Source organism: Urocitellus parryii, chromosome 12 (genome assembly GCF_045843805.1).
Source record: "Urocitellus parryii isolate mUroPar1 chromosome 12, mUroPar1.hap1, whole genome shotgun sequence".
In the NCBI taxonomy this organism is placed as follows: domain Eukaryota; kingdom Metazoa; phylum Chordata; class Mammalia; order Rodentia; family Sciuridae; genus Urocitellus; species Urocitellus parryii.
In genome coordinates, this window is record NC_135542.1 from 82,827,935 (window position 1) to 82,853,517 (window position 25,583).

At 32.7% G+C, this 25,583-nt stretch overlaps 1 protein-coding gene across 4 annotated transcripts in view; it reads right to left on the reverse strand.

The window, feature by feature from the left end:
• The window catches only part of Wdpcp (WD repeat containing planar cell polarity effector), a 346,394-nt gene that overhangs the window by 167,966 nt on the left and 152,845 nt on the right, over positions 1-25,583 (reverse strand). For all 4 annotated transcript variants that reach the window (XM_026387164.2, XM_026387163.2, XM_077791841.1 and 1 more), the window contains 2 exons: positions 16,276-16,464; positions 12,810-12,933 (listed from right to left, as the gene is read on the reverse strand). In XM_026387164.2, the coding sequence (XP_026242949.1) occupies positions 12,810-12,933; positions 16,276-16,464 (313 nt within the window). The remainder of the gene's footprint in view (positions 1-12,809; positions 12,934-16,275; positions 16,465-25,583) is intronic.

Here is a 25,583-nt window from a genome sequence, read left to right on the forward strand (position 1 = left end):
TTTTTTTAAAAAAAAAAAATATTTATTTATTTATTTATTTTAGTTTGTTTTTGGTGGACACAACATCTTTGTCCAGGCGAGCGCACTACCTCTTGAGCCACATCCCCAGCCCACCATTATTCTTTTTTTTAAAAAAAATATATTTATTTATTTATTTATTTTAGTTTGTTTTTGGCGGACACAACATCTTTGTCCAGGCAAGCGCACTACCGCTTGAGCCACATCCCCAGCCCACCATTATTCTTTACTAGACAAAAATTATGCCATGTGGAAGTAAGGGGGGAAATGATGACTATTTGTAGACAATATAATATTCACCTTGAAAGGCTAAAATTATGACCTGCAAAACTGTTAGAAATAATTTTTAAATTTTCAAAAAAGTAATACAGTACAAAGTTAATATACAAACATAAGTAGTTTCTTATATACCAGGAACTAACACTTATGACATTGAAAAGAAGTCCCAGCCAAAATATATATATTAAAAAAAAAAAATCGGGGCCTGGGTTGTGGTTCACTGATAGAGTGCATGCCTAGCACAAGTGAGGTACTGGGATTCAATCCCCAGCACCACATGAAAATAAACAAGCAAAATAAAGGTATTGTGTCCATCTACAACTAAAAAGAAATAATAAAAAAAAATTAAAAAAATATTCAGGAAAAACTAAACAAGAAACATGCACAAAAAAATATTTAGTGATGGGCTGGGGCTGTGATGGGCACTTGTCTAGCACTGGGTTCAATCCTCAGCCCCACATAAAAATAAAAAAAATTTTAAAAGGTATTATGTCCACCTACAACAACAAAAAATATATGTAAAAATTAGTAATATAAAGGAAAATTTGAATAAAATGGAAAGAACTCATTTTTCAGAAGAAAGCAATATTATAAAAATGTTGATTCTTCCTAAAATTATAATAAAAATCCTTAGGAAACCTCTTTTGTTTGTTTAGGTCCTAGAATTCTTATGAAAAATTAAAACTTATTACAAAGTAAAAACATCTTCAAGAGTTCTTTGTATCATATACAAAGTTATATAATAAATGAAGCAGTATGCAGCAGGAATAATTATTAGAAATAAATACCGCTCATAACTTAAATGTCTACAGGACCAAGAAGCCAACAGAAATATATGTAATGAGCCAGGTGGTAAAAAGCAACAAGAACTGGTGGGGGTTGTGGCAAACTGGAGAACATAAGCTTGTTATAAGAGAGCACATATCCAATGAAACCCTAGATGATCACTCTCAAAAAACCAGGCACAGGATTAATGAATGATCTGTGTTTAAGAAAAATCAGAAATTATGCTTTTCTCTGATATCTCAATCTTTAAATATTGACTCAAATTCATAAAATGCACACACATGTGTCTATGTGAATGTATGCATATAGAATCTAATGGATGAGCTTGACTTTCTGACTGCTGCCAAAATTTGTTCTAAAATTATGAATGTGGAAAAAGTAGGCTAACTTATCAAGAGAAAATTGTGAAAATGATGTTAGGACAATGGGTCAGATAATTGGGAGAAAATAAATCTGAAGCTGAAAATATTTCGTATACTAAAATTATTTTTAGAGAAAAAAATTTAAATGTACAACAACAAGTCATAAATATAACTGAAATAAATAAGGGCAAATAATTTTTATAATTCTGGGAAGATAAGATCTATGACAAACAAAAAAACCATAATGGAGACCACTAATATATTAATTACCCTTATAAAAAGTTCTCTTGGAACAACAACAATGACAAATCTATAATACTAGATTGAAAAACAAATAGAAAACTGGGAAAAAAGGTTGCAACACATTAAAAATATTGATACTATTAAAACTGCTTAGAAAGCAATAAGAAAAAGATAAATATTCTAATGGAATGAACAGACAATTCAAAAAGAATAAAGATGATTAATAAATTTAATCATCTTTAAATTTAGAAAATATCTACACATATGCACTAACAACATGTACAAGAATGCTCATAGCAATGTTATTTGCAAATAGCTCAAAACTGCAAAAGAAATGTCACACAACAGTTAAATAGATATATAAATTATAGTATATACCTACAGCATTTATCATGAAAATATAAATTCAGTAATAAATATACGCATACTTCTGCCATATGCAACAACACATACTATTTTCACAAATATAATGTTGAAAAAAAGGGCAAACACAAGAGAAAACATACAAAAGAAAACATTCATAAAAGTTCAAAAACATCAGTGGCTCAGGAGGCTGATGTTTTGAGGTTGGAGAGTCCCAAGTTCAAAGCCAGCTTCAGCAATTTAGCAAAGACCAAAAAAAAGCAACTTAGCAAGACCCTCAAAATAAAAAATAAAAAGGGCTAGGGATGTGGCTCAGTGGTTAAGTACCTGTATGTTCAATCCCTGATACTTAAGAAAAAAAATGTTCAAACATGGGTAAAACATTCTACGGTATTAGAATGCAGGGCAGTGGTTACACCCAAAAAAGGAAAGAGGATAATTGGGAGGTCACAAAGGGAGAAGGGGGTTCCCTGAAGTGCTGGTAATGTTCCATTTCTTTACTGAGGCACTGGTTCAAAGGTTGTGTTTACTTTGTGATGAATATAATTTACTGAGTTAGACACTTATGATTTTTCTCACTATGTTAAGGCAATAAAAGTTTTTTAAAAAGCCATTTGGGGAAAAGAAAAACAATGAGTAAAACCAAAAATAGAAAACAAACCAATACTACATGCAATTTTACTACTCTACTAAATCTATGTCTGACAGTGTATATAAAAGCATTCTCAGCAATCACCTTTCAGCACTACATCTTTCTCTCCAGAACTATTTACTAAACTGACTGTGCTGCCTCCCATGCTCTAAGGTCAGATTCTCAAAATAATATAAAAACATTTACTTTTTCTCTAACAGCCTAATCTTGTTTGCAAAAAACAAATACCCCACCTATATAACATTACATCACTCATTCTTCTCAATGCTCCAGTTAATAAATAACATGGTAAGAGCATGTCTATACAGTTTAGCAAAATAAATTTTACATGTTGGTCAAAGTTTGGTAAAACACTTGTAACAGGGCCACTGTGCCAGTTAAGATTAGATTAGAAAAGGGGGAATGAAGAAAAGTGAAGCAGGTTAGGAATAGGAAAGACAGTAGAATAAATCAGATGCAACTTTCCTATGTTCATATATGATTACACGACCCGTAAATCTCCCCACCACGAACAACCACAAGAATGAAATCCCAATTAGAATAAGTTATACTCCATGTATGTATGTCAAAACATATTCTACTGTCAATGTATATCTAAAAAGAACAAATAAAAAAATATTGGGGAAAAAGCAGTACATAAATATTATCTTGGGATGGGGTTGTAGCTCAGTGGTGGAGTGCTTGCTAGCACATGTGAGGCACTGGGTTTGATCCTCAGCACATTAAAAAAAATAAATAAAGGTTTTGTGTCCATATACAACAAAAAATATTAAAAAAGAAATATTACCTGTTGCTAGCTGTATTAAAAATAAGCATAACTATGTGTGTATATATCTGTGTGTAAAAAAGAATTTTTATAAAACTAAAATAGTAAAGCTTAAAATATTTTTTTTTTTTAAAGCTTAAAATATAAGAAAGAATAATAAACCTATACTTTGCTGTTTCCATCAAGCCACATCATCTAAAAAATCTATGAACTTTACCATAGAGTTTCACACACAACAATGCAAGGGAGAAACAAGTTATGGTAGTGGTTGGTGTAAATGTTGAAAGTATTTTAGCCATTCTCTGAAGATAGGTCCCTTAGTAGTATTAAGTATGATAATCACAATGATAGTAATAATATATGAAAAGATAATAATATGTGTAGCTCCAAATATAAGTTATAGATTAGAAGAAAATACTGCAAACCAGATATCTGACAAAGGATGAGTATTTATATGTATTTATAAGGGAAACTATAAACTTAACAGTTAAAAAATACAAATTAGAAAATGGTCAAAAGTTATTAAAATATTTCACCAAAGGACATTAATGGCAAATAATAGTATGAAAAGATGTTTAACATTATTATCCATTATATTGTGGACATTAAAAGCCACAATGTAATATCATTACATATCTCTGAGAATGGCTAAAATAATTTAAAAAAATGATAGCACTAAATACTGGCACCAAACGTAGAGAAACAGAATTGTTCACATATTACTGGTGGAACCATCAAATACAATCATTTGGATAAGTTTGGCATTTTCTTAAAAACAAAATAAAACAAACAACTAAACATGCAATTATCCTATAACCCAGCAACTGTACTCCTGGGCATTTATCCCAGAGAAATTAAAATTTATGTTCACATAAAAACCAGTATATAAATGTTTATAGCAGTGTTAGTTATAATAGGCAAAAGCTGAAAACAACCCAGATATCCTTCAGTGAGTGACTGGTTAAACTAAGAGTGGTACATTCATATCATGGAGTACTACTCAGTAATAGGAATGAACTACTGATGTACGTAACAATTTGGATCAATTTCTACAATATTAGTGCCGAGTGAAAAAATCCCAATCCTCTAAAAGGTTACATAATATTTAATTCCATTTATACAACATTCTTAAAATGACAAATTTATAAAAATGAACAAATTGGTGGGTGCCAAGGACTTGGAAGGGGATGGAGTGGGAGGAAAGTGGGTAATTATAAAAGGGCAAATGAGAAATCCTATGGTGATAAAAATGCTCTGTATCTTGACTACATTAATGTCGATCAGCTGTGTATGATATATTACTGTCATTTTGTAAGATCTTACCATTGAGGGAACTGGGTCAGGGTACTAGAATCTCTCTATTATTTTTCACATTTGCATGCGTCTATAATTTTCTCAAAATTAAGTTTAATTTTTAAAAATGATAACTGTGTTGTGTGCTTGAGGATTGCTTCTGTTCGAAAAGTAACCTAGAGCCTAAGAGACAAAGTTGCCTTTTTGCATCTCTTGCCACTGCTGGAATTGTTTATTCCCTGTTATCTTTCCCTACCACTTCCCCCACTGTCACAGAATCTCAGTATTATCATATGTGGACCCAAATCCACTGCTGTGTTGGCACACCTAGGTTGGTTCCATCTCTATTGTGTTTGGTATGTCAAAAATTGCCTCCCCCATTCCTATATAATAGGAACTCCTAACTCCCAACTTCTTTTTTTTTTTAAAGAGAAGAGAGAGAGAGAGAGAGAGAGAGAGAGAGAGAGAGAGAGAGAGAATTTTTTTTAATATTTATTTTTTTAGTTTTCGGTGGACACAACATCTTTGTTTGTATGTGGTGCTGAGAATCGAACCCGGGCAGCACGCATGCCAGGCGAGCGTGCTACCGCTTGAGCCACATCCCCAGCCCACTCCCAACTTCTTATTGCTAGGATCCATGAAGTACATTTACTCAACAAACTCTCATTTCTGAAGTAATTAATACAATATTATTGTTAAGTATTATATTTAAATTCAGGTTAAATTAATTAAATTTCTTAAGATAAATCAAATACTAAGTTATAAAATTTGGAAGGCCATAAATCATTATAATATCTAATATTTTTTTCAATCCCTAAGAACAACTTTTGCCCCTTTGAAGGCAATATTGCCCCACTGAAAATGCATTTTTAGAAGGAGATGCTTTCTTTAAAAATTAAATGAAAACCTGACCATCAAACCAGGAGGATAATCTTCTGGTTTAGGGAACTGAGGGCAGACATGTAAGATTTCCCTATATTTTTAGGCTCTTTTCAACCCTGAATTTTCATAATATTGTTACTCAGGATCCTTTAAATAGAAGATTCAAATCTCTGTTCTCTAAGCTCATTTTTTTCTACTTACTGGGTTCTACATTTTCCAAGTCTAAGGGAACAATTATGAAATATCAATAGTAAATTATAAAGAATGGCACACAAAACAGTTCAGTGTAGGTTCAAATAACATTTGCCACAATGTTTACCTGACTCAGTTAATAATATTCACAACCACTGTCTGATAACATACAAGGTATAAATAATATTACATTTTTTACTGTGAAATTTGATTCTGGGAGTACTAGATGAATTCAGGATCTTACATCAATTGAAGGTGCTGCTCTGCATTAAGCCGTTGCCAAAGTTGCCCAATATCTGCCCCAGGCCATTTTCTCTTACTTTAGACTGAGTGAGCTGATACCCAGGAACTCTCAATTAGTCCTTCCATTAGGTAAAAAGAAGGGCTACCCAAAGAAAGCCAATCCTAAGAGATCAAAAGACTGTAGTTTGGGGCTGAAGTGTGGCTCAGTGGCAGAGTGCTTGCCCCTCACATGTGAGGTACTGGGTTTGAGCCTCAGCACCACATGAAAATAAATAAACAAAATAAAGATATTGTGTCCATGTATAACTAAAAAATATATATTTTAAAAAAAGACTAGTTTTAGGTCCTGGTCCTAATGTACTATAAGAATAAAAAAATTCTTTTTAATTTTTGAAAAAAAAAGTCAAGAAGTAAAGTTCTAAAGATCATTTGGTCCACATTTATCTAATTTTTTTTTACTCTCTAGAACACCATAATCAATATTAAGCATTCATTGTGCCCTTACTAATAATGTGCCAACCTATATCTTAAGTTCTAGTTACATGCATTAGTACGTTAATTCTCACAATATGCTACGGTGGTAAGTATCATGATTATCCTTATTTATAAATTAAGAAATGGAAGCTAAAGGATACTAAGAATGTGCCCATGTTCAAACTTTCTTGTTATTCACTATATTAGACTGCAGTATGTAGCCCTCCTTTTACAAAGTACCTCTGGAGAAAGAACTCCTTATTTCCTGAGGAGGTTTACTTCATAGTGTGGTGGTAAAGAGAAAGGAGTTTGAGGTCAACTGGACCCACACAAGAATTCGGTTCTACCTATTGTTTATGAGCAAGTTAATTAATCTAAGTGTCCTCATCTAGAAAACAGGAATAAAAATGTCTTCATGTCTTCATACTGGGATGTGGGGATTAAATGTGATCATGCTTCTGGGGTTGGGGTTGTGGCTCAGTGGTAAAGCACTTGCCTAGCACGTGTGAAACACTGGGTTTGATCCATAGCACCACATAAAAATAAATAAATAAAGGTATTGTGTCCATCTTCAACTAAAACAAATTTTTTTTAAATGTAATCATGTTTTAAAAAGTCTTTAGCTTTAAATAGTGGTACATATTAAATAGTAGCTATTCACATAATGGTACATATAGCGTCTCTCTACAAATGTACATAATAATCATTATTTTTAAAAAAGGAACTAAAATTACTGGGGACAGGGAGTATATAGGAACTCAGTACCTTCCATTCACCTTTGTTGTGAGCCTAATACTGTTCTAAAAATAAAGTTTATTAATTATAAAACAAATAGCCAGAAAAAATGAGGGAAAAAATCATACATTAAAAAAATTAAAGCCATGAGGTGCCAATTTTCTTTCAATTGTTAATGTTTTAAGATACTAATTATTTCCAGGATTGGTAGGATGAGATGAGTGATTTCACAGAATGATAACAGGAAAATTTTACAATAAGTATCAAGAATCTTCAAAATGCAACAAGTTTGTGAAATATATAGAGTATATGTGCATATGTGTGTGTATATATATATTTACATGGGCGTGCATGGTATAAGTATATCAACTATGTACATGAAATGTTTCTTGAAGCAATGTTTATAATAGCAAAAAAATGGAAATAGTTCACATCTGTTTACAGGAGGATGTAGATCTATGTTTATTAATGTGACAAGAGGGTCATGATATTTAAATTATAGGGAAAAAAATCGTATGTTATGTCTACAATCAGAAGCTATTTTTGTTTTGAAAAAAACTGCAGCTTTATGTTTCAAAAAATGGCAATGGCCTTGTATAGTGTGAGGATCAGGAAAACTTAAATTAATGGGAAGGCTTTGGGTTTAAACAACTTTTATTTATAAAATCAATAACCAAAAGACACACATGTGCCCTTGCATAGCAATAACCACATGTAATCAGAGTGCTCATTAAAGATTTTACCAAAGTAATCTTCTTTTTTTCAACCACTTCAATACTCTGAGGTCCATAAACTAGGAAGTCTGAGAAAATCTAGTATTTGTTCCTCCATCTGTCTATAATTTAGATAGAGATGATCCTCAATTTCCCAGGTACTGACCAAACTGAAGTATCTTTTTCTATAAAATGTAATGAGATAAATATAAATAAGAATCATAATCTACAGCAAACTGAATCCTTTATTATGTGAACATGCTTATGTGTGGGGAAAGAAAAGACATTGGGGGTAATTAAAAAAATATCAAATGATACTTATCCTTCTCTAGGAAGCAGATGCTTGAGGGCTATCTATAACTAGAAATAAGATTACATCACTAATTCATAGTTTTTTGAATATAACACAGTTCTGTTAAGTTTAAATACATAATAAAACAAAGGATTATTATTTCTACACTGTAAAAACACAATGGAAACAAATGTATCTCATAGAGCTAGACACAGTCTACTTTGTTATTGACGCTCATGTTTTATATATTATTGTTCTTTGAGCTGTGATATCTGCAGATGTAATAAATTTTTTTTGAGAGAGAATGAATTTTTTTTAATATTTATTTTTTAGTTTTCGGTGGACACAACATCTTTATTTTATTTTTATGTGGTGCTGAGGATTGAACCCAGCACCCCCGCACATGCCAGGCGAGTGCGCTACTGTTTGAGCCACATCCCTAGCCCCAGATGTAATAAATTTGCCTAATAAATTCTTTATGGTTTTTCTCTGCAGGAAAACTAGACTAATAGATGCACAGCATTTGGATTCTTTGCTCCCCCGCCCCCACCAGGGGGCTCACAACCTGATTAGCTGTGAAAGGGAAGCCTTGAGGAAGAAGGGCCAGGTATACAAAATTTTTTCATGGCATGGCCTTTATGTGACTTGTGTCTATGTTCTGTCAGTTTTGCTTGGTTTCCTAATTTATTGGTTAGCATCACAACTTTTTAAAAATTGCCTTTATGGCTGAGGACTCCCCCCATCTTATTCTCCACCCTTGGCAGGAATGGAAAAAGCTCCCTTACGAAAGGTAATCCTCCCAACCAGCCCTAACAAAATAGATAAGTACTTCTAGATTTTATCATTATATTTTATAATACTGTTTCATCACATATCTGTCCACCTCTATCTATTCTTCTATACATCCATCAATTCATTTTTATTATTTTTGCATTGCAAAGGAAAATGTAAATATTAGTATACTTTCCCATAAAGATTTCATAAACATAATATTGCTTAAAATAAAGCTTCCTTTCCCAAATTTTGCTTACTATTTTCTAAGCATTTTAAAAGCATGATTCTCTGTGTCACAATTGCATAACACTATGATGTCAGAAAACTATAATCTTATATAGTAAGGAAGGGAAAATATTTTATTTTCATATGAATAATATAAGTTTCACATGTAGCACATTCATTTGAAATCTTTGTCATCAAAATTTACACATTATTATTATAGTTCCTATTTGTTTATGATTAAAAACTCTAGCTAATACTTTTCTATTCAGTACTTCCAGGATACTATGCAATTTAATTGAGGAAGAAAGGTGAATAATTACCTTCTAAACTTATTTTAAGCAAAGAAGGCCTTCTGTAGGTAAATGTTTTCCAGCTTCATGATTTCTCAAAATCATCTCTTTACATTTTATTATAATAAACACTTTACCATATCAAGGCTGTGTTTCTACTACTTTCTGTCTTTAATTTTAGAAGCAAAAATTTATATGTCCAGGGAACATTTCTTTATGAAAATCAATCACTTTAAATACATACAAAAAGATTCCAGGAAGAAAACATGAAAAAATAAGTTTTAAAGTTCAGATTTGTTTGAATTTGGAGGAAAGCTTTCAGGTAAACGTTAATATTTGCTAAAGACAAAAGAGGCCAAAAAAAACAAAAACATGCTTGTGGAATTCCTCTATTGTCTTCAGAACATTTACTTTAATAATCTACATAATATACTTGTCCATTATCCCAAATTCATACTACGGCCCTACCCTTTCCATGCTGGATGAAATTAAAATCAATCTAATATTTAATTCTTACTTCTCGGAAGAGTTCAGTCTGGATTCAGGCAATCTGAGTCCCTTGTGAGTGATCCTAGGTACTTCCCTAATCTCCATGAGGCTCCTTTTCTTCATCTTTAGTTTAATAATCTCTATGATGGTCTTTATTGTTTAGGACTTGTTTCATCATTTAATAACCTTTTTAAAGGGGTATTAAAATGACTAATCAAAGCACAGGGAGTAATACAATTGTAGCCCTTCACAAATACCAAAAGGCCTTTGGTCTGTTTCTCTACCCTTAAGCAGGAGAACTTCTTGGCAGTAGATGAAACAAAAGAATGGGTGCAACTTAAGCTATCTCATTTAATTTTTTTCTAAACTTACTTTTCTTTTTTCATAATGCTATGGATAGCTTACTATCAAAAGCATAACTGATAAACATTCATTATAAATGAAATAGTAGGAAAGCACTAAAAAAAAAAAAAAAAACTAAAAAGCTAGTATACCACAAGGGAAAACATCCACTTTCAGATGTAACCACAAAGCAAGCTAAAGTCTAATAATAATGATAGCATTAATAATAATTAGGGGTCTGGGGTTGTGGCTCAGTGGTAGAGTGCTCAACTAGCACATGTGAGGCGCTGGGTTCAGTCCTCAGCACCACATAAAAATAAAGGTATTGTGTCCAACTACAACTAAAAAATATTTTTAAAATAGTCACTTTATCAAAAGTAGCTCCAAAAGAGTTAGGAAACTATATTTGAATAAAACCAATGAACAAAAAATTTGCACATTTGTAGAATATGTGCATTCTAGGATCAGCAAGATGGTTGCATAATAGGATGTTTAGGCAAAAACCAAACAACTACATAAAGTCAGAAAGACCAAAGACACAGTAAAGCCATCAAGAATATGCTCCCAAAACTTCTATTTTATTCATGTTCATGTTTTTAAACTCTTCAGGCAGCAGCTTAATTAATTAAAATTACCCAGAAATAGGAAAAACTAAATAGCAATGAGAGCAAAGTCCTAGGTCCAAATAAATGTGACATCAGCCCCAGCATTTTTGACATATTCATGGAAGCCAGCCTCATTCAGGGTAAAGAATCTCTTGAATATGCTAAAGTTATTCAGATAAAAAGGCAAGATTCAATTACAGATAATAACTCTTGCAATATATTTACACTTCAGCTTCTAAAAATACTGTTTTCCAAAGGCTTAACTGCTTTGTAGAGTTCAAAGTGTCACTTTATATATAGAAAATTATGTATAGAGTATGAATATCTACACAACAAAAAATATCTCCTCAAGCCCTGACCGATCTGAAGTTTCTCCCTTTTTTGGGCAGTCAAGCACATTTATCAATCAGCCTACTCTTGAGTGGATGACCATTTTCAGTTATTTTACAAAGTAGCATCTAAAATATACACAACAAACGATAGATAAATGGTCTTAAGAGTAAGGAGCAGAGGATCAAAAAAAAAAAAAACAGTTCAAGCACCATCAGTAATCTGTTATTTCATCTAATCCAACCACTTACCATATTGGCCTCAGTTTACTCATTTGTCAAATGATAATACCCCCTTTACAGGGTTGTTCTGAGTGAAAAAATTAGAGAATATATATTTAAGTCTTTGAAAGAGTTAAAGGCATTATAACAGATTACATTATTAGTAAAATTTAAAAATTCAAAAAATCAACCCAACTTCCTTTTGGTACACACAATTGAAAATTCTATTATGTTCTATTTTAAAACATGTTGTATACAAAAGTATACCATACATACATACACACACACACACACACACACACACACACACACAAAAGCAGTAATCATTTTTAACAGACCCTGATATGTACCACTCATCTTAAGAAATGGAACATAGTACTAATACCTAGAGGATTCCTATTCCATGTGCCTGCCTGTTCTGTCATACTTGTTTTCACTTACTTTACGTGATTCTAAATTTTGTGCCAATCACTTCCTTTCTTTTATATGGTATCACATTTATATGTGCTCTAATCTCTTTTTATCTGTCCATCCTTTTATCTTCCTTCCATCCATCCGTTCTGTTTTCTGAATTATATCTATATTTATATATATATATATATATATATATGCTAAAATACTTGTCCTTCAATTTCTATAGTATTGTTCTCAGAGCAATTTTTGACATTATTATCTAATTTGTAACATATCTCAAGGTTAAAAGAACATATTATACCCAGGGAAAGCAGAGAAAATGAGGTACAGTAAAATTATTAATCTGCCCCATTATTTGATAATGAATGAATCTTTCTATAGTCATTCTGAAAGTAAAGCAAACCAATTACTGTCTCAGAACTTTATATCATATTCTTATATTTAGTTTTAACTTAAATGAAAACATTTCTCTAGTGCTAGGAACAAAATGAGTTAATATTTTTATATTGATTTTACATAGCTGGTATTTTTTGCTTTAATATCAAAGGGGAAAGAATATTAAAGAATACAGGTCACACTTAGAAAATATAGTAAAGCTAAAAAAAAAAATAGAATACCGGTGATGTAAAAGTCCCAAACAATATTCAAATATTTCTTAAAGGAAAATAAGAACACATTAAATAAAAAATATCAAGAGAAGTAATGTTTTTCTTTGAAGGGATGGACTGTCAGAAAATAGCCAGATTATGGAATGTTCTCATTAAAGATGGCAGCTCCTGAAATTGGTAGTTAGTCTGATACAAATCAATCCAAATATAGCATTCACCTTAGCAAGTGGTGGAAGAATCTCCTTGCATATCTGCTGATCTGGTCTCTATATTCCAAAATAGTTGTATCCAGAAGTGGTCGTGTTGGAGCATAGAAGGTTCCAAGGCTTGCCTCAAGCTGTGCTGTGGAATTCAAACATAGCAGCACTAAAACAAGTGAAACTCCTTCAATTACAACAGAATACTCGTGTTTGCAGTCAGTCAGGTTTTGCAAACTTGGATGAAATGTGAGCTTGTTGCAGGAAAGATGAAATTAAAATATGACAGCTGGTACAAAAACAAACCTGTGTATAAACTTTCACTTGAGGCAAAGCTGACAATGACTCTGAGCAACAAAAAGCTGTCAAAACTGAAGAAATCCATAATGAACCAACCTCTCACCACAAATGGGTAATTAAAACAGTGACTCATCAAAGTTACACAGTTTGAACTAGTATTTCCTGTAAAATCAACTTGCAGTGTGCTCAACATTTACTCTTTTTAGCTGAAAAGAGAAAAATAACCTTTCACATGGGAAATTGAAGTCAGCATAGTAGAAATGGTTTCTAAAACAATACAAATAAAAACAACAATACAAATAAAAACAGTGAGACCACCTCTCTACAGCAATTTTAACAGGGCTGTGAAAGTCCCTATATTTTCCTAAATCCTGCCCTAAGCAACAAGATTCTTGGTTTTGTTCACATATGAAAGCTAACACCCTGGGAGGAGAAAGGAGGACTGAAAAAGCAAGTTTTGATAAACAAGGAGGACTAGAGATTAGGGGGAAAATACACATTTTGATAAACAAGGGGGATAGAAAATAGGGGAAAAATGCAAAAAATGTCTGGTCTTCTATCAAGACATGCCTATGGTCTTCTATCAAGACATGCTTCAGCCCAGAAATACCTGAAAGTTAAGTAATTACCATAATGGTGAGAGTATGTGTATGTATGAGAACACTACAGTTCACAGTTAGACTCCTCTGATTTTTTTATGCTGCCAGTACTGGGTTGAATAAACAATTCATTATTTAGCAAAACTCTTTAGTTGTAGGCACATTTGTGTTTGAAAGTATTAAATTCCTCATAAGAGTAATTGCTATGGACTTGGCTAAGCTGTTAGTAATTTCTTTTTTTAATCATAAATCTAGACAGTAAAGTAAGATAACTTTAGAGGTATTTTCTTTCAAAGCAGCAGTCAATTTAGATTAAAATTGAATATAGCAATGCTATTGTGAAAACAAGCCAGATTCTCTTGCCATTGCTTGTTTTCTTGACAGCATGTTTCGTACATCTGAAATGTTCGAACCTACATGGAATACTCGTAACTCCCAGCACAGTTATAGATTCATTAGATATCCCAGCTTGATGTTTAAGGCAGAAATGAAGATCTCAAAGATAACCACAACACGGCTACAAATAAAAGAGCTCACTGGGTTCCACTAATAAAAGGAAAACAAATTACCATGTCAAATTTGTTAGCTTCAGATAGAATAAATCTCAACAGAGAAGAACTCTGAATGTTTTAGAAATGTGTTTTGCAGTTACTTGGGGGGAAATGCACATATCTACTTAAAATGTACATATTCTGATAACCCAGCATCATGCAAGCATTTTATTTTAATAGGCTACTATCATAAAAGCTTTTTATTTCCCTCTCTCCCCAATATGGTTCCTTGAAAATATCCTTTATTAGAGCAAGAATCTGATAATGCCAATTTGTGTATTCCTTAACAATATTTCTTATGACATAGTAATCTTACAACATAAATTCACTAGGTGCAGCAATTTCTCAGTGTCCTGACAGTCAATATTTTATCTTTTCTACTTTTTCTACTTTTATACTTTTCTTCTTTAAGTATAAATTTAGGGTCTCTCATATAGATTTTATGTATCATCATAGGCTTCCTTTAGGGAACCTGTTTTTGTTATTTCTTGTTATGTACCCAATTTTGAGGTCTTGAGAGTATATCAATACTAATAATTACTTGAGATAGTTCTGCAGGCAGAAATATTACAGCAATATATTATACTCTAATAAACTTGGAGTTAAACTTTCTTTTTTTATTGTTAACTAATACTCATTGAGTACCTTCTGTGGGCCAAGCATTGTAGAAGACAGTGAAAGTGTATCTGTTGTGGGGGAGCGATGCAGGGATTGCATCCAGGGCCTCGTACATGCCACACAAGCAAGCACTCTACCACTGAGCTACATCCCCAGCCTTTTTTTTTTTTTTCAAATTTTGTTTTGAGGCATGATCTGGCTAAATTGCCTAGGAGGGCCTCAAACTTACAATCCTCCTACTTCGGTATCCCCAGTAGCTGAGAGTACACGTGTGTACAATCTCACTTGGCTTGTGGAAGGAATTTTCTTAGTGTGGAAACACTGAAATCTTCATGTATGGGTTTGCACTACCTCCAAAAAGTCCATTCAATTTTTATTAAATAAGTCATTATTATGGGATTTCTGTGAGTTTGCCCAAGACCCTGATACAGACTTCCTGAAGCAGTATGTTATTACTGATTATTCTTCTCTAAAACTCCTAAGATGAAAATTAACCACAGAACACTATCAAAATAAAACTTGCTTACTTTGGAAATGTAATAACAATGTAGTAAGAAAATCTATAAAAATGCACAGAAAATAGTAAGAAAGAAAATGTAAAGGACCTTTTGACATATCTTGTTTTTCCTAATTTCCTGTCTTATTACTTATGGTCAATTTCTTGTTGGCCATGATTTCCCACCATTAATATCAATGCTTATCACAAAGATGTAAATGAAGTTGCAAATTTTTGATGCAATTTATATTACATAAATGAATATCTCATAAAAGATTTATTATCATTATTGTAGGTGACATATCTTGTTTGTTTTTTTTTTTTTCTTTTTAACAATAAACATCTAGTATCCCTATGGGCAAAGTTACTTATTGAGTAAAGGTAGGAAAAATCCAGCAGACAGAAAGGACAGAGGTGTCAAAAGCACAAGTTTGAAGATTGAAAACAAGAAGGAGCAATTCTGCAATACAATTCTGACACACACAAAAAGTGAGTGTTAACGACTATTGTCTGGACAGAGGACTTGGATGTGAGGAAAATAATATTGATGTCTAATATGAAGGAGTAATAAAGGCCTTTGTTTGAGGCCCTTTGTCTACAGACCAAGAGAGTACATGAAATTGCTGATCAAAGTTTGAAATCTGAGCATATTTCACACTTAGACTGAATTGTACAATGACTGCATTGTGAGTTCCAACACAAGCTATACAGAAAAGTTGTTCTTTATGTTGACAAATACCACATAGTAAGTACTACATGGGAGCAATTATCTGCTATCTAATCCTTTCAGTTTTAATAGAGAATTAACATTTTTGTCTTTCAATCTCCAATAACATCACTCAAAAATGTCTTAAAACATCTAACTCAAAAAAAGTACTTCATGTATATACAAAACCAATTTGTGAAATATATTCAGGTCTGACCTTCTCTCTCTGGAGTAAGTCTTTGTCTAAGGAGATGGTTCACGATGGCACTCATGCTGATAAAGCACTGCTGGCCCAGGGTGTCCCAGTTCATACTGCTCAGGATGTTTATTGCTTCATAGATCTCATCACAATGAATGTACTGGAAGACAATATCTACTAGGCCCAGTTGTCCCTGAGTGAGGATGCCTGCCACAAAATATATAAAACTAGGTAAATCTTTTAAAATACAGAATAACAAAAACAGACTTAACTTTCCTATAAAGGAAAAAATTTTAAAAAACATTAAATATTTCTTGCATTAAGTGCTAGTATATGGGACTAATCCCCTTCTCAACCAATATTTTCTATAAAACATCTTGGTACAACAGGAACTCATTTATCCTTTTAAAATGAAAGAAAATTTACTTTTAATTCTAGAGGACCAAGAACATAAAAAGAAAAGTTCAGGGGAAGCTGTCTGTTCTGGTCTTTTTTAATTGTCTTTTAAAAGACTGATCTCATTTGAAACTAACAAATGACAATAAATACTAGGGCTTTAAAGCATGTTTCTGTTTTGTTTTCCATCTTTTGAAAATGGCTAGCTATAAACTCTTTTTTTTCTTTAGCCGATGTTTACTGACTTTAGCAATTCTACAATAGCTTCTTAGTACAAATAATCATAAAGCTAAATGAGAAAATGTGCGTGAAATTACTTTGTAAGCTATAAAGTATTATAAAATATTATTGCAATTCTTTTTATTACTATCATCATCACTTAACTGGGCTATTTATAGGTTGTAGGATTTTTTAAAAATTAGTTAATGAGAAAGATGCTGAAATTCTTCACACTAACTTCAAGTCCCATCAAAATAAAAATTTGTGCTATATCTAACAGGACTCAACTTGATAGGGAATCTGGGGAATTGCCCTAACTATACTAAGCAGTAAAACTTTACTATTCCTTTTGTGTTGGTACAATCAACAATATAACTATCCTAAAGTCTCCATGAGCCTGAAGTCAAGCACTGGAAGTCCTCATAAATCAAGGTGGCTACTTGGCAGTAGATATTAATGCAGAGAACTTTTGCAGGAAGCTGAAAATACCTGAGATTTGTTGATTCTATCCCTAAGCAACACTTCTATGAGTAGCAAGAGAAAGAACTGATCTGTTGGGGGTGGGGAGAGCTAACATAATTGTGATCAAATAGTTCAAAGACAACAAATTTTTTTTTTAAAATGAGGGAAAAAGATGCATAGGATGTACAGAGAAACAAAAAATGATTCCAGACTTTGCATGTAAAATTATGCAAGCTAGAAAATAACAGGAAGACATTTTTAAAGTACTGAGAATTAAAAAATAAATTAACCTAGAATTCTTATCCTTATAATAAAGGGCTCAAAATTATGAAGAAACATAACAATTCTTAAGTACACCTAATAACTGAGCTCTGAAATAATAAAGTAAAACATGACAGAACTAAAAAGAAAAAATTAAAATATGTAATTATGATTAGATATTTCAGTACTGCTTTTATAAATCAAGAGATCATGTAAACAGAAATTCAAGAAAAATAAAAAATACTTGAAAAACACTATCAATGAATTTCATCTGACATTCATAAAAAACACTTTACCCAACAATGAAATACACATTCTTTTTGAGGGCCCACTGAATATTAACCAAGCTGAGCATATTCTAAATAATAAAAGAAACTTTAACACATTTCAAAGTTTTGAAATCATGAACAGGTTATGTTCTCTAACCATAAGAGAAATAAATTAGATATCTATAACAGAAAGCTATCTGGAAAATTCCCAAATATTTGAATAACCTATGGGTCAAAAAATCACAAATTATATTAGACATTATGTTGAATTGAATTAAATAGAAATATAACATAAAAAACTTTGTGAAATATAGCTATGGTTTTTAAAGGAAAATTTCTAAGTGTTTCAGTTAGAAAAGAAGAAAGATCTAAGCTCAATAATCCAAGTGTCCACATTAAGAACCTAGGGAAAAAAGAACAAATTAAATCCAATGTAAATAGAAAGAAGAAAATAATAAAGCTAATACATAGAAAATAATGAAGAACAGTAAAAATCAAATAAACTTGAAAGCTTTCTCTTTGAAAAAAATCAGTAAACTGAGAAAAAGAGATGATACAATTATCAATAACAAAAATAAGAGCTATAACTACAGGCATTTAAAAATAGATAAAGAGTATGAGTAAATTTATGTAAATATAGCTTAAATTAAATGGATTCCTTGAAAGACCCAAAATGTCAAACTTCACTCAAGAACAAACAGGGGCTAGGATTGTAGCTCAGAGACCTTGGTGTTTGATCTCTAGCACCTTTTCTTCCAAAAAGAAAGAATAGATGACTTGAATGGTTTTATATTATTTAAATTTCAATTCATTGTTTTTTTTTTTTTTAAAAAAAACTTTACCCACCCACCCCCTCACACACACACACACCTTTAACTCTGCATATGTCCAGATGCCTTTATTGATGAATTCTATCAAACATTAAAAGAAAATATGTACTCTGCATAATCCAAAATACAAAAGAAACAAATACTCTTCAATTTATGAGATTATCACTATACCAGCTCTAAAAACAACAGACATTAAAAGAAAAGAAAATAATACTTCAATATCCTCACAAATAAGCGTAAGATTCCTTAGCAAAATATTAGCAAATCCAAAAATATATTAAAAATATGTCATAAACATTTATTCCACAAATGTAAGATCACTTAAGCATCTTAAAACCAATCAATATATTCACCACATGACCATATTAAAAAGAAAAAAACATACTTATTTTAATACAGAAAAAGCACTTGAAAAAGTTTCAAAATTCACTGAAGATAATACATCATAGAAGCCTATAAATGGAAGAGGAATTCCTCAACCAAGTAATATCATAGGTAGAATGAAAGACTGAATGTTTTCCATCTAAGACAGGAAACAAAGCAAGGATGTCATCTCTTAGTACTTCTATTTAATACTGTACTTGATGTCATAGCTAGTGTAAAAAGTGAGTAAAATGAAATAAAAGCATACAGATTAGATAAAATGTAAATAGATTTTTAATCCAGTTGTCATGATCATTTATGAAGAAAATCCTAAGGAATCTACACAAAAGTTATAGCAACTAAGAATGAGTTTAACTGGGTTCCAGAACACATGGTCAATATTTTAAAAATTGATTTCTACATAATCCCAGCAAAATGATTAAAAACTGCAATTAAAAATACTATTACAACATCTTTCAAAAACATGAAATACTTAAAGATAAATTTAACATAGTATGTACAAGATCTTTATGTTTAAAACTATAAAACATTGCAGAAAAAATTAATGAATACCTAAATAAATGGAAAGAAACTAAATATTATTAATTTGTATTCCTACTCAAATTGATATATAGATTCAACACAAAGTAAATCAACATCCTAGTAGGTCTTCTTGTAGAAACTGCTAAGCCAGTTTTAAAATTTATATAGAGATGCAAAGGATCTAGAGTAGCTAAAACAATATGAAAAAGAACAACAAAATGAGAGAACTAACAGTACCTGATTTCAAGATTTCCTGTAAAATCACAGTAAGTAAGACACTACGCTTAAGTATAGATACGCAGCTCAGAGGAAGAGAACAGACTCATCATAAACATACACACGCATATGGTCAAGGTAATTCAACGTGAGAAAAAAAATACTCTTTCCAGCAAACGGCGCTGGAACAGCTGAGTATTCATAATAAAGAATTAACCTCAACCCATAACTTTATCATATGCAAAATATTTACTTGATATAGACCAGAAACCTAAATCTAAGAGCTAAAACCATAACACTTCTAAAACAAAACAAAACAAAATCTTTGTGAACTTGGGATAGTATTCTTAGATAGGACATGAAGAGCAGAAGCCATAAAATAAGGAAGTTTACAAATTGAACTTCATTAAAGTTAAAAACTTCTACAACTCAAACCATACTGTTAAGAAAATGAAAAGTAAACTATAAACTAGAAGAAAATATTCATAAGTGTCTTACAAAAGCCTTTTATTCAGAATATGTATTAGAACTCTAATAAATCATTAAGTAAACATCTAATTAAATTTGGGCAAAAGATTTGAGGTTATACTTCCATCAGAGAAAATATACAGCAATAAATATATGAAAAGATGTTCAACTCCAATAGTCATCAACTACCTCACACTCACTAGAGTGACGAAAATTTAAAAGGCCATTAATGTCAAGTGTTAGTGACTATGTGGAGCAACCAGCGTGTCCATAAATTGCTGATGGACATGTTTTAGTAAGCTTTTTCGCCCCTGTTATAAAAGATCTGCCCAGAACAATTGTAGAGGAGGAAATGTTTATTTGAGGGCTCATGGTTTCAGAGGTCTTAGTGCATAGAAGGCCAACTCCATTCCTCAAGGCTTCAGGTGAGGTGCAACATCATGGCAGAAGAATGTGGCAGAGGCAAGAGGCCACATAATGATCAGACAGCAGAGACTCCACTGGCCAAATACAAATATATACCCCACAGCCACACCCCAATTCCCACCTCCTCTAGCCACACCTTACACTTCAATTACCACTCAGTTAATCCCTACCAGGGGATTAATTCACTGATTAGGTTAAGGCTATAAACCCAAATGATTATTTCTCCTCTAAACCTTCTTGCATTGAATCACACATGAGCTTTGGGGGGACAGCTCATATGCAAACCATAACAACATATTAATGGTATAATCACTTTATAAAAAGGTCATTTCTTTTAAAGTAGCATATGACCTAAATATTGTATACTTCTAGGTTTTCCCCAAGAAAAATGGAAATGTGTCCATACAAATATTTGTACATGAAAGTACATATAATTTTTAGTCCTTTAAGATTACACCTGTGTCAATCAGTATTTGACAGGATAGAAAAGTTATGGTATATCTGCATCATGGAAGACTACTCAGTAAGATAAGAAAAACTTATAAGATACACATAATAATATGGAAGACTCTCACAGATTAATGCTGAGTGATAATATAAAAAATGCAAAGTAAGATCTACTGTATGATCCTATTTCTATGAAATTCTATAAAAAAAATCTAGTTCATATTGACAAAAAGTACTGTTTGTCAGATTTGAGAGAGATGGAGATTAATGACAAAGGGCCTTCGGAGAATTTTTTGGGATGACGGAAATGTTCAGTACCTTGATTATGGTGGTAATCATGGCATTGCATACATTTAAACTTATTAAACTATACAAATAAGTTTTTATTTATTAGATTATACCTCAATAAACTTGATTTTTAAACATTCATCATCAAAGTAGAATTCTATTGGTAATAAAAGTTTATTTCAAAAAATATAAGATTCAATTTTAAGACTGGTATTTAATAAAGTACCCAACATTTCTTTCTAGCAATAAACTAATGTCAATTGTCTCTTGGGTAAAGTATAACTTTGAAATATCTAATTAAAAATAACTTTTGAAGAAAATACACTTATAAAGTTTCTAAGAGAAAAATCATACTCCTTTCCATTTAGGGAGTATGACAGACATAAACACACATATACTCACATACTACCTGTGATTTTCAAAATTGTATAAAAAGAAAGATGTTAACTTCAATTATACTTCATTGAATATTATCACTTGAACAAGTAACCTTTTCTCAACTTTGCAGGCTGCATGAGGACACTGTAGGGTCACTCCACACAGATGGAATACTATTGCCACCACAATGGAAGGGGTGAGTAGGCTTGGCTGGGAAGCTATAGTGCAGCAGAGCTCGGGGGATGAAACCCAAGAGGCAGATGAGGGTTGATCCATCACTGGAGTATTTCGGCTGGATCAGCCATGTCAAAAGTTGCACTGTTAGAATAATAATTTCAGTGCAGTTCAGGGAATTAACTGGAAAGTAGGAAGGGTAGGCAAAAGATGCAGACAGAGGGCCTCTACTTGATCACAATTATACAAGGGAGGTCTAGATTAAGGTAATGACAGTGAGGCTGAACAGAATGAGATGCCTTTGACAGTATTTAGAAGGCAGAATTGATAGGATTTTGTTACTAACATTAACATTGAGGGAGGTCCATTACATTAGGGGTGAGGGAAGATTTTATGATGATTTCTGACTTGGAGGTTCCATCTGAATCATTCTAACTTCCAAAATACAAGAAGATAAGCAGGTTTGGGGAGAAAGATGATAACTTCACATCTGCACACAATGAGGTTGAAATAGTATCTATTAAATAGGTAAATGTACGGATATGGAGTCAGTAGTCATCTGGGCTGGAGTTAGAGAATTAGAAGCATCTTGGACCATTTCTGCTACTATAATTGAATATTATTGACTAGATAAATTATAAACAAAAGAAGTTTATTTAGCTCACAGTACTTAAGGCTGGGAAGTTCAAGATCAAGATCAAAGGGCTGCATATGATAAGGCTTTCTTGATGTGTTATAACATTGTGGAAGGACAACTGAGCATGCACAAGACAGAGAGAAAGGGTGGGAATTGAACTGATAACAAATACACTCTGAAATAAATGAGCCTACTCCCTCAATAATGGCATTAATCCATTCACAAGGGCAGAACCTTCCTGACCTAATCACCTCTTAAAGATCTCACATCTTTATACAGTTGCAATGGCAATTAAATCTCACTATGAGTTTGGAGAGGAAATCAAACCATAACACATAGCTAATTTAAAAATAAACTCTCAATCTGTATAAAATGAGACAAGAACTATAAATGGAACCCTGGAGAGCCCCAAAATTGTCATGAGTAGGCAGAAGAAGAGTGTAAAAGTGATGAAAAGTTGCATTCAGGGTCATAAAAGGCAAATATGATAAGAGTTCTATGACAATGGGAATGGTCAGCTACCATCAAACACTGAAAAGCCATCAAGTAACATGAGAAATGTATCCTGGAGGAAGCCACAGCCGACCTTTCCAAAAGTGGTTCCAAGAGAACACTACAGACACAAACCGCGATGCAGTGCTCTGACAAGAGAATGAGAAGAAAGGAAGCTGAGAAAGTCAGTGTTTCTTTCTTTTTAAAATATTTTTTAGTTGTAGTTGACACACCATTCATTCATTCATTCATTTATGGAGCTGAGGATGGAACCTTGGGTGTCGCCCGTGCGAGTGAGCGCTCTATTGCTGAGTCAAAACCCCAGCCACCACCACCACCACCCCCACCCCCGGAAAGTCAGTGTTTCAATGACTCTGGCTATGAAAGGAAAGTGAACATTTGATCAATAATGGGAAAGGAAGGAAGAACTTGTTTTCATGATGTGGTTTGGGCCTGTTTATCTGCTAATGAAACACAATTCATGGGGGGTGGGAAGGGTGACAAGGTAAAGGTGTCAAAGGTAATGTTGTGGAATCCATAGCAGAAGTAGTGGTGGAACTGGTCATGGAGTAGAGGAAGGGCTCCTTTTTCTTTGGATCTCCAGGGAAAGATTCAGGTGCCTGTAGTTAAGTGTTGGGCGGGTGGTGAGGAACAGATAAACTTAATGAAGTGCCAATTAAAAGGTGAGATTCTCTGCTGAGGGGAGACAGAGCTGATCTTGTGGGTTTAAAGAGAGCAATGAATGTCAGAAAAGGTTCTAATCGAAACGAAAAGCTTTAAGAACCTGGTAGTATAATTGGGTCCTCCTCCTTTTAAAATTAATCTTAGTTTATGTATGTGGAAATATGAGATATTGACTGTCACATAAAAAAATTCTGAATACTGTACTTATTGCTTTATATAAAGAAATATTTCTTGGCTTCCCGGTAGGAGCATGACACTTCCAGCTGCTTCCTGAGGAAGACATGTATTTGGAATTCTTCTAATATCAGTGGGGATGGCCTTTTAATACCCCCAATTTTTTGTACAATCACTGTAAGAATTAAGAATGGAAACTCTACCCTTGGAACAGAGTTTCCCTTCAATATTACTCTAACTGACCTAATCTAAGAGTCAAACTCCAAAAATCTTAGCATATTGGCATCAGTGACTGCCACGTTTACATATGACAGCACTCTATTTTAAACTATGATCTATGATCTATCTTTACAATTTTAAATTGTAAGCTACACCTTTCATGTCAAATTTTCCAAAGACTTGCATAACAAGCATCTGAGATAAATCTCATAAATGCTCCCTAGTGGGGAACTGCACATGCAACTACCTGTTTACATATGCAGTAACTTGAATTATACATGAAAATTCCACATGGATGCCCAGAATCAGCACTGTGTTAATTCAAGAAGTATATTAATTTTTTGGATGTATTTAGTAGCAGATCATGAGAAAAATCTGTTCTTTAAACTGGGTTTTCTTTTAAAAAAATTGTTAGTTGAAATTGACTATTTCAAGGAATCTACTCTTCCCAGGAAAAATAATTTGATAGAAACATTAATCTTATAATACATTAAAAATAAGAAATAAAGTTTTAAAAAATCCTTAGAAATTCCATATTTAGCTCTCTTAATGATCCTGTACACTGTCCCTATCCTACAAACTTAAGAGTCATATTGAAAATAAAATTTAAATGATAAATGTCAGTTGCAGAAGTTATCACCTTTTTATTTGAATGTTTGACTTCTATTGGATAATTCTCTTCCAAGAGACCTTCTTGGGGGAAAAAGAGGTGACAGCCAACTCATTGCCTAATTGATTTAGGAACAGTGCCCAGGGAGACAGTCCAATTAAGTTTACAAGCTGGCAATTAGCAGGAAGCCCTCTAAATCCCTACACTGAGAGCCTGTTTACTTTAGTAAGAAGGCAAATGTGCTAGAGATAGGAAGAGAAAGCTGTGCTTTTTGCAAAGCTGTTGTGAGTAGGCCCACAAGGGAGGGCTGAAGAAAAGCCAGGTAGATGTGGGCAGACAGCCTTATGTTTGACAGGTAACTGAGTAATTTAAAGGGTGAGAGGGAATGAGAGAAAGAGAGAGGAGAGAAAAAGCAGGCAAAAGACAGAGAGAAGGAGGAAGAGACAAAGAGAAAGAGAGTGTGTGTTTTAACAAGACGTGCAAACATCAAACATCCACTTTAATTAGTGTTGTGTATGGAGACATACAACTGTTAAACATGAAGTCAGGCAAAGTATAACTGGATTATCTCATAACAAATGAGATTCCAAACATTTTTTTTCTTTTAGACAATATTAACATTGTGAATTCATTTATTTGCATTTTTAGTTTGTAGAAGGAAAATAATAGTCCTCACATTTATGCATCATATCTTTCCTATTAATCAAGATATTTTCATTAGATCAATTTCATGTGTTCAATTTCAGCGACAAGTACACCTATAAAAAAAG